We start from the raw sequence: 10,316 nt of genomic DNA, 5'->3' as shown, positions 1-10,316 counted from the left end.
TATGTATTTCAGTGAAAATTATTTCAGTATTCAACTGCTTTACTGAATTGTGGCCTTCAGTACTTAGGTGTTTCTTCTGAATAAATTTATTTATTTATTTGGAGGATTTAAAATCAGGTCTTGAAGAGTTTACTACATTTAATTTTGTAGACTGTTAAACACAATGATTACTTTTTGTTCTTTTCAAAATAATGTATTCAATACTGAATCCTTTTTTGAATGGAAAAGAATATCTCTGTAGAGGCAGATTCCTTCAAAAGCACAGGTCCGAGGTTACAGAAAGGTTTTATGTGAGAATATTTATATTTTTAACCACATCCTTACATTTTAGATCTCTGTCTGCTTTTTCAAACAATGGATGTGTATTTATAGTGTAAATATTCTCACTGAAGCAAACACAATGTGCTGGGCTACTCACATGTACAATATATAGCGTCTCACGTCCACTTAGATTAGAATGCACAGCTTTTAACACTGCTCAAAGATGACAGTGTATCTATGGGGAAGCATTGGCATCCAGAAGGCACATTTTATAGGCAAAAAATATTAGCAAGACTTAATAAGAAGAAAAGAAATATACAAACTGCTCCCCCTAATTTTTAGTTGTCTGGAATTTGAAGCTTTTTCCTCTTTTTCCACCGTTCATTTGCCTGAGTCTGTGGGTGCACAAATGAGAAGGAAGAGAAAAGCTGACATTATGTTCTGTAATTTCTTCTGCTTTGGATATAGTTTTTGTTGAGGAGGATCACTGCTTATATCTGCTCTTGGTATTTTTGTGTGGTTTCAGGACAAGTGTAAACCCCAGCAGTGTCTTTGCAGATGCAGGAATATCTGGAGAAGATTGCTGAGAGTTTCTCGGTCACAGAAAGATATGCTGTCTGAAATCTGTCTGTCTGTTGATCTACCTATTATAATTTAGGGGGAGAATCTGAACATCTTGCGCTTTTGTTTGACATAGAATAATATCACTTGTCTCTGCAAGTAATTCTAATAGGAATATTTTTGCTGTGTTTAAAATTCTGCAGCTCGCTTATTTGTCAAATTTCTGTGAGAATTTTAGTAAAAGATGCATGTTTTTAGAAATTAACATTCTTCATTTTGTGTGCTTCTGAATTAGCTCTAACAGAAACCTTTTCAGTTAGAGAATTGCACTGACCTTGCAAAATACCATATGTTGAGTGTGCTGCTATTCATCTTATAAACATTAGTAGTCTTGAATGAAAAGGTATTCTGTATATCCTACGGTAACTAAAGGAGTTAAATAAAATCTTTTTGATTGCAATGATAGAAAATAAACATTTTGGATAAGTTACTCTCTAGTTAAGAAGCATTATTTCTTTATGTTATTTCAGATAGCAACTGTACAGACATGTGGGTGTGCAGATCATGTAAATTAATTTTTTTTTTTTTTAGAATCTGGCTTAAATTCTGAAATCATAGAAAGTCAGAGTCCTGGCCAATCGTACATTCTTAACTCTTATATTGCAGTATATATTGGTAAGGGAGTGAACTCAATCGTGTAGCAGTCTCAGCAGAACCTAAGACTAGGAAAGTAAGTGAAAGATGGATATTTCACCCTAACACTCAGTTGCTTTGCTTTGACAGTTTAACACCGACCTTTCATGTAGTTTTAACGTTTCTTGTGTGGTTTAGCTCCTTTTATTTTTATGGTAAAGTGCAAAAGAACAAGAATAGAGAAAACACACCATCATAAATAAATAAAGGTAAATAAAAGGTAGGGCAGTGGCTCGACTAGAGTTTCTACTTAAGCAGATATTTATATGGTTATATGTAGCAATTATAAAAATACATATTTATGCAATTTAGAATTAAGTAAAGAGATGTAAGCAGATAATTCATATGGATTCTTACAAAAAGCTGTATCAACTATGGCAATATTCAGCACCTTCAACAGTTTCTTACATCTATTTATTAAAAATACTGGGATGTGAAAATTAGAGAAAATTGGCATAGTTCCACTGAGGTTAGTAAGAAGATAGCTGTTCATAAAAGCTCAGAATGTGGGCCCCCTCAGTTTTCAGCTTCTACTTGGTGACTGTCTGCTGATCATTACTAAGTTCTGTTGTTTTTTTTTTTTAAATAAAAATGCCAGATGGTAACTGTCCATTTTTATGCATTTTAGGCCTCAGAGTTTTTTTATTTTTTATTTAAAAGAAATTTCAGAATCATAAACCATATTCTTCTATAACTGTTGTTTACTTTTCTGAAACTTAAAAATGTATTGTCTTTTGCTGTTAGAAATGACTGAAAACAGGTGTGTTTAATGGGAGAGCTAAGATATCTTAGACTGTAGCCGTGGGAGTGAATTCTGCTTGCAAACCTAGAGTTCAGAACTGCAGCAGTACTACTGTGCTCAGATACCTGCAGAGTGTTTCAACAGCAGCATTAATGCAAGACTGGGAAGCTGACTGACTTCTTAGTTCTTTTACTATGTCTTTATTTTATTTTTCATTTTATGGACTAAATGCATTTTAAGAATTTTTTTTTCTGGTTTTATAATGCTTTTCTGGCATCTTCCTGGCCTTTGGCTCCAGGATGATTTCTGTAGTGACTTCTATTGTGCTTAGTACTCACCAGTCCTTTTAAATATATTAGAAAACACCTGAGGCTGATGGATCTGTAAGGAATTGGACCCTGCTTAAAACTTTTTAAAAACCCAAAAGATCAAATTATCTTCTGAAAAAATTTGACACTTAGAGAGCATATGAAAGATGCAGTGGGCTTCTTAAGGTTTAGCACTACCCCAGTACTAGATGGACTACTTTCCTACTTTATCTTAAAAGATCAGACTGAAGTAGTTAGGGGCTGCATTAAGACTGAATTGCAAAGGTGAATACAGAATGCAATACTATTGCTTTTCTAACAAAAAAGAAAGTTTCAAAGAGTGTTCATATTACAATGAGAGAAATTATTTTTATTTTTCAGAAAAGAACTTTCAGAGTGTATTAGCAACTGTGTACAAAAAGGAGCTCAACTTGTACTTACGCTCCCCCCAATTGAAGAAGGCCTCAGCTTTGTTAACACGATAATATGTATTTTCTTCTTATCACATAGGAGCAGAAGTGCCTCTTTTTCTGGCATTTTTTCAGTATTGTACCATGGAAGGACATAGGCCACATTTCAGCATCACTTGCTGCACAGTTCACCTGACAAGGAGACATATTTTTATTCAATTACTGAGAATTGTTCACAATCCGTGTTTTCTACCTTGACATGCTTATAAATGATCTACATTCCATTATCACTGTGATTTTTTTAAGCTTCTTTTACAAAACTGGAGGGAAATGTGTACAAGTATGTTTTCTGCTTTGCAATAAAAGTGTACATTTATCACTTAGGTACATGTAAGCCACTTCTGTGAATTGGGCCCTTGGAGTAAATGTGTTTTGATGTAATGGCCATCTGCTCATGAATATCACATTTGCTAGTTTAAAAAATAGTTTGATACAGATAAACACATAGTTTGGTAAGATTGTATAGTTTCACCAGGTAGCAATACAATAGCAAAGTTTTATATTTACTGTGAGCCAATAATTAAGCTGGGATGGAGGTCTCAAGTGTTTTGTTTGTTGCTTTTAAAAATTAATCTCTAACATTTACGTTTAGTTTCTGACTGCTGTTTTCAAAATGGTAAATGCAGGACCCACATCAGATCATAACAGGAGGCAAAGTACATCCTTGCCATTTCAGAAAACATAGTCTTGCTTTTCTTTTCACCTTGTAAAAATGAAAGCTGCTCTGTTCTCAGATGGACCCAGTACAGCCAGCCACCAGGAGACCCTGGAACAGCTGACCTGACACACTTGCCCCATATAGCTCCATTAAAGTCAGGTGTCAGTGGCACAGAAATGGCCCTTGAAGCTGTAGCTAAAGCCAGTTTGCCGGAAAAGACAGCACTGACGAGATGGAGTTGGTCAAGCCAGTGGTTCTGAGTGCCTAGGTCTGAGGGGTGCAGGTCAGCTGCAACGTGTTGCGTATACGTAGTGCAGTAAATATAGCTCAGTGCCAGGCCATTTTTTAAGTTGATAAAAACTGGTTTACTAGGCTCTTTGTTTGATTTTGGTTTTGATATTATGGTATCTGCTGTGGTCCTGGCACATATTTTACTGCTGAAGTCAAAGTTTATTCTTGGGTAGCACTGATATCAAACTGTAACCAGGACAGAGTATGTGGATTTATAGTATGTGGAGTGTGTGAGTGATGGTGAGTTTGGTTTCTGGATGTATCCTCAAAATTTGTCTTTATGGTTACTGCTTTTAGTACAGAAGACAGCAACGATGTAAAATGTGTGTGTTCGATAACTTTGTCTTGTTTTCCCCCCCGTCTCCCTTCCTGTATTTTAGCATATGTTCCTGAGGAGGAATTGAAAGCAGCAGAAATAGATGAAGACAGCGTGGAAGATGATGGGCTGTCTCTGGACATCCAGGAGAATGAGTATTTGTGCAATGAAGAAGCGGAGATCAAAGAGGCTCAAAGCTACCAGAACTCCCCAGTCAGCACTGCAACTAATCAGGATGCAGGCTATGGTTCGCCGTTTAGTGAAAACAGCGATCAGCTGGCCCATTTCAAAAGCACTTCCTCTAAAGAAGAGAAAGAGGATCCTCAGTGCACAGACAATGTTTCCTATCCACAGGACAGCTTGGCACAAATAAAAGCTGTGTATGCAAATTTGCTTTCAGAGACTTGCTGGTCCAGTTTAGCTTTGGACTTAAAGAAATCCAATCCAACCACCAGCAACAATGGAATCAGCCAGAATGAGAACACCACCAGTACTGACACCAATGCCAATTCCCAGAGTACTAGTACTACCAGTACCAACACTAGTACCAGTACAACCACCAGTAATACTAGTAACAGTAATAGTAACAGTGGTGGCTCGGGTTACGACTGGCACCAAGCTGCATTAGCTAAAACTTTGCAGCAGACCTCATCGTACGGACTTCTCCCAGAGCCTAGTCTTTTCAGCACAGTACAGCTTTACCGGCAAAACAATAAACTTTATGGGTCTGTGTTCACCGGTGCTAGCAAGTTCCGATGCAAAGACTGCAGTGCAGCCTATGACACACTGGTGGAGCTAACAGTGCACATGAATGAAACTGGACATTACCGTGATGACAACAGAGATAAAGAAGCTGATAAGACCAAACGGTGGTCAAAGCCTAGAAAACGATCACTTATGGAAATGGAAGGCAAAGAGGATGCCCAAAAAGTGCTGAAGTGCATGTACTGTGGGCATTCGTTTGAGTCTTTGCAAGACCTCAGCGTCCATATGATAAAAACAAAGCATTACCAGAAAGTGCCTCTGAAGGAGCCAGTACCAGCCATCACTAAATTGGTCCCTTCTACCAAAAAGCGAGCACTTCAGGACTTAGCTTCACCTTGTTCACCTGAGCCGACAGGGATCACTGCAGAAGCTTCACTGGGTGAGTCTGCAAAGGATCAGAAAACTGCCAACCCCTATGTGACTCCAAATAACCGCTATGGCTATCAAAATGGTGCTAGCTACACTTGGCAGTTTGAGGCACGCAAGGCCCAAATACTGAAATGCATGGAATGTGGCAGTTCCCATGACACTTTGCAGCAGCTCACTGCTCATATGATGGTCACTGGTCATTTCTTGAAGGTGACCAATTCGGCTTCCAAAAAAGGCAAACAGCTAGTATTGGACCCTGTAGTGGAGGAGAAGATACAGTCTATACCTCTTCCACCCACCACCCACACAAGGCTACCAGCCTCCAACATTAAAAAGCAGCCTGATTCCCCAGCGGGCTCCACAAACTCAGAGGAGAAGAAAGACCTGGAGAAGGAAAAGGTGGTGGTCAGTGAAACAGAGAAAAAGATTAAAGAAGAGAATGAGGACACTACAGAGAAATTTGAGCCAACAACTTTGTATCAGTACCTCAGAGAGGAGGACCTAGATGATAGTCCTAAAGGCGGAATAGACATATTGAAATCCCTGGAGAACACGGTGACAACAGCTATCAGCAAAGCTCAGAATGGAGCCCCTTCCTGGGGAGGATATCCCAGTATTCATGCAGCTTACCAGCTCCCGGGAACAGTCAAACCCCTTCAGCCTGCGGTGCAGAGTGTTCAAATGCAGCCGTCCTACGCGAGCAGTGTAAAATCACTGTCGTCAGAACACAATGCGCTCATCCATTCCCCAGGCAATCTCACACCCCCACCTCACAAGAGCAATGTATCTGCTATGGAAGAACTAGTGGAGAAAGTTACAGGTAAAATCAATGTGAAGAAGGAAGAAAAGCCTTTGGAGAAAGAGAAGAGTTCGCCAGTCAAACCCATGTCACCTGCTGCTAAAGAAAACAAGGACTTCCCAAAAGCAGAAGAAATAAATAACAAACAGCAGCCGAAGAAGAGCTCTGAGACAGAAGTTCAGAAGGTCAAAAAGGATAGTCCAGCAGAAGCACATACGCCAAATGGTACAGAGCCGCTTAAAACAAAGGTTGCAAATGGCTGTAACAATTTAGGAATCATCACAGATCATTCACCTGAGCCATCCTTCATTAATCCGTTGAGCGCTTTACAGTCCATTATGAATACTCACTTAGGCAAAATTTCTAAGCCGGTAAGCCCCTCTCTGGACCCTTTGGCCATGCTGTACAAAATTAGCAACAGCATGTTGGACAAACCCATTTACCCAACCACTCCGGTCAAGCAGGCTGATGCTATTGACCGGTATTACTATGAGAACAGTGATCAACCTATTGATCTAACGAAGTCCAAAAATAAACCTCTTGTTTCCAGTGTGGCTGACTCTGCCTCGTCCCCGCTGAGGGAGAGCGCCCTGCTGGATATTTCTGATATGGTGAAGAACCTCACAGGGCGTTTGACACCCAAGTCTTCAACTCCATCTACGGTGTCAGAGAAGTCTGATGCTGACGGGAGCAGTTTTGAGGAAGCTTTGGATGAACTGTCACCAGTACACAAGAGGAAGGGCAGACAGTCCAACTGGAACCCTCAGCATCTTCTGATCCTTCAAGCCCAGTTTGCTTCCAGCTTGAGGGAGACCCCAGAAGGCAAATACATTATGTCGGACCTAGGTCCACAAGAGCGGGTACACATCTCTAAGTTTACTGGTCTTTCCATGACCACAATTAGCCACTGGCTGGCCAATGTGAAGTATCAGTTAAGGAGGACAGGTGGAACTAAATTTTTAAAGAACTTGGACACAGGACATCCTGTTTTCTTTTGCAATGATTGTGCCTCTCAGTTCAGGACTGCTTCTACATACATAAGTCACTTAGAGACACACCTAGGGTTTAGTTTGAAGGATCTGTCAAAGTTGCCACTTAATCAGATTCAAGAACAGCAGAATGTTTCAAAAGTCCTCGCAAACAAGACTTTGGGCTCACTTGGAATTGCCGAGGAGGACTTAGGCTCCACATTCCAGTGTAAGCTCTGTAACCGAACTTTTGCAAGCAAGCATGCAGTCAAACTGCACCTTAGTAAAACACATGGCAAGTCCCCAGAGGACCATCTGATCTATGTAACTGAGTTAGAAAAACAATAGCGTCCAGGTAAGCAGCCAGGTATGCAAGTGACCACAGGAACATTGCACTAAACTTCTTCATAGTACTGCACTAGGCCTGACCTGAGCCTCTGAAATCAGTCTTACTTTTGTTGCTGAACTGCCTATCTGGACCTTGTTTTTTCTTACACTTATTTTGTAGTTATATTTATATGCTCTTTGTCTGATCTGTGCATGGTTATTTTTTGTTTCTGTTTTTATTTTTTGTGAGTCAAAGTCTGACCTTTATTTTCAACATCTGTCCTTGATGTTAAGCTATCTTTTGTAGAATATAGTGGGAGACACTATTGAGAGACATTAATTTAGCCGTAAAGAAAGACACAAAGAACAATGATAAAGAGACATCCTAAAATTACAAAGTTGCCATGACAATAAAGGTCACAGAACCTGGTAGTGTCAAGTTTTAACCCTCTGAGAACTGTAATAGCATTTCTGTGCCTTTCCCAGTGACTAAGTGAGTAAATAAGGAAAAACAAAACAAAACAAAAGGCTTAAAGGCATTTCATTCAAATAAAAGCTGTGTCAGAAGCAAAACTTTTTTTTTTAAATGAATGAGCTTCTTTTTTTTTTTTTTTTTTTTTAATGCAGAACTGGTTTGTGAAGAAATTGTGCATGCAGTCCTTGGAAGAAGGAGAGCTGTGTAGTACTCAAGGGGTTAGGAAGCCACAACTGTATAAGTTAAATAATAATTAAAAAAAAGCAAACCAAGTTGCCACTATGCCCAAACCCTCTGGATGCTGAGAATTGCCACTTTTTGGCAAAAAAAAAAAAAAAAAAGTATGCAAGCTGTTATTTAAAACAAGTGTAAAAATGCTCTTTTCTTTCCTTTTTTTTTTTTTTTTCCTGTAAAATACTGCAGTTTATAGTTATTTACAAATGTTAAGCTTTGGTACAAGCTGACCTTTCTATAGTGTGCTGCATTGGTAAATGAAAACAAAAAAAATGGGGCAAATGTTGGATTCTGTTCCTTGTAAATTGCCAGCATCAGCTTAAAAAAATACATGTTACATATCGTACCATTTTAAACTGTTCAACTTTCTTTGTACCTTCTGGCTGTATGCTTTCTCTTTTAACTTTTTATATTGTCATTTTATATTCGATTTCTGTGTATATAATGTAAAACCACACTTTTTGAATAAAATTTAGTTCCTGCAGCTTGATATAAATAGAGGAATTTTACTGGCACCTGCATCTTTCCAGATGCATGTACTTAAAGGAACTATCTGACAAAAAAATAAATAAATAAAAATAAAGCAAGCAATGCACTATGAATTATACATTTTGATGTTTTATCATTAATATTGTACAGTACATTTTGGTTCACACAATTAAATCCACTGTTTTCTCAAGTGTAAAATAAACCCACATGCAGTTCTTGATTTACATACATTGTCATGTCGTCATTATATTGCCTTTGAGGTGTTATTCCAGCAATAAGAGGCATCGTTTATATAATCAACCAGCAAAAATCTATTTGAAATCATCTCTCATGATCTGTACGCTGACGTGTTTCATTTGAAGCCGTAATACTAATAACCTCTTAAAAGAGATTTGCAGCAGGTATGTACTGCAGAAGGTACAGGATCAGTGGGTCGCCATCAATTAGTGACGGGCATTCTGCTCATCACTGAAGTACACGAAGGGCTGCAAAGGTTTCGGCCAAGTTGATTTTCCTATGCTGTATGACTGTGCCCGTAGTCATTTTCTGTGTGTGTTCAAAGACCGTCTCCTCCCTTCCTTCTCAGGCAAAACACCTTTTGATTTCAACAGTTGCATAGTCAGAGGCTGTGGCTTCTGCCCCTGTAGTCTGTTGAATGCTGCGGTACTTGCCTTTCTGGCAGTGGTGAAGACCTCTGAGGCTTTGACACCAGTTTTTACTTACAGTACAAGAAGGCAGACCTGCGTTTCTCTGTACTTTTTAAATATTGCATTTTGAGGTAAGCTGAGTGCTATCATATCAGGTGTTTCCCTTAATCTTTATTTCTGTTCTGTTGAATGCAGATGTCATTTAGAATGTAAAAGAGAGCTGTCAGAGCCTTCACTACTCTATCTCCTGAGTGCTTTGACAGTTACAGTGTATGAAAGCCTGGGATCTGCTATCCATTACACTTTTTGGAGGGGCTATTAAATATGAGGACCTAGAGGGGTTTGCTTTCACATGATATTAGTGATACTATTTCGTTATATATACTTCTGTGTACGTATGTGTATTTCTGCTCCTTCTTTTCAGTTCTTCTGAAAGTAATTTGAATGTAAGACCTTTGCTTCCAAATACAGCGCAGTTCTACATTTAATCTTTAGTTACAACCCCAGAAATATTCATGCATTGTTCTGTTTTCTGCAAGAGCCTAGCAGGTCTGGGTCGGTTACATTTACATAGTATTTCTAAGTAGTGCAAGAAAGTGCCATGAGGTTTTTTTTAAATGTCCCTTACTTTCTTCACTGCTAACTACCTATGTCCTTCAGGGGATCTAGCCATTTAGACATTTCAGTTCAATTACTGGATGATTATGTACTTTGGGCCCAAGGGGTGGTGAGGAAGAATAACAGTCAGGCCTATGGCTGTAATACAGAGTCTTTAAATAATAACCCTTTGAAGTTTTGTTTACTTTACCACGGGCCTGCAAACATGTGATTATAGAATATGCTGTATTACATTGCAGTAGCGGGTGAAAAGGTTGAAAGGGAGAAATAATAGCTCTAAAGTGGGTTTGAATCTAATGTAAATCCATTAAAACTCATTTTGAAA

The 10,316-nt window shown here is 38.8% G+C and overlaps 1 protein-coding gene across 1 annotated transcript in view; it reads left to right on the top strand.

The window, feature by feature from the left end:
* TSHZ1 (teashirt zinc finger homeobox 1) overlaps window positions 1-8,839 on the top strand; it is a 56,632-nt gene extending 47,793 nt beyond the window's left edge. Inside the window, exons 2-3 of the mRNA XM_069778849.1 lie at window positions 4,365-7,556; window positions 8,156-8,839. Of these exons, the coding sequence (XP_069634950.1) occupies window positions 4,365-7,549 (3,185 nt within the window). The 3' untranslated portion in view covers window positions 7,550-7,556; window positions 8,156-8,839. The remainder of the gene's footprint in view (window positions 1-4,364; window positions 7,557-8,155) is intronic.
* Window positions 8,840-10,316: the final 1,477 nt, after the last annotated feature.

Source organism: Haliaeetus albicilla, chromosome 3 (genome assembly GCF_947461875.1).
Source record: "Haliaeetus albicilla chromosome 3, bHalAlb1.1, whole genome shotgun sequence".
NCBI lineage: Eukaryota > Metazoa > Chordata > Aves > Accipitriformes > Accipitridae > Haliaeetus > Haliaeetus albicilla.
This window is presented reverse-complemented; position numbering and strand designations above follow the sequence as displayed.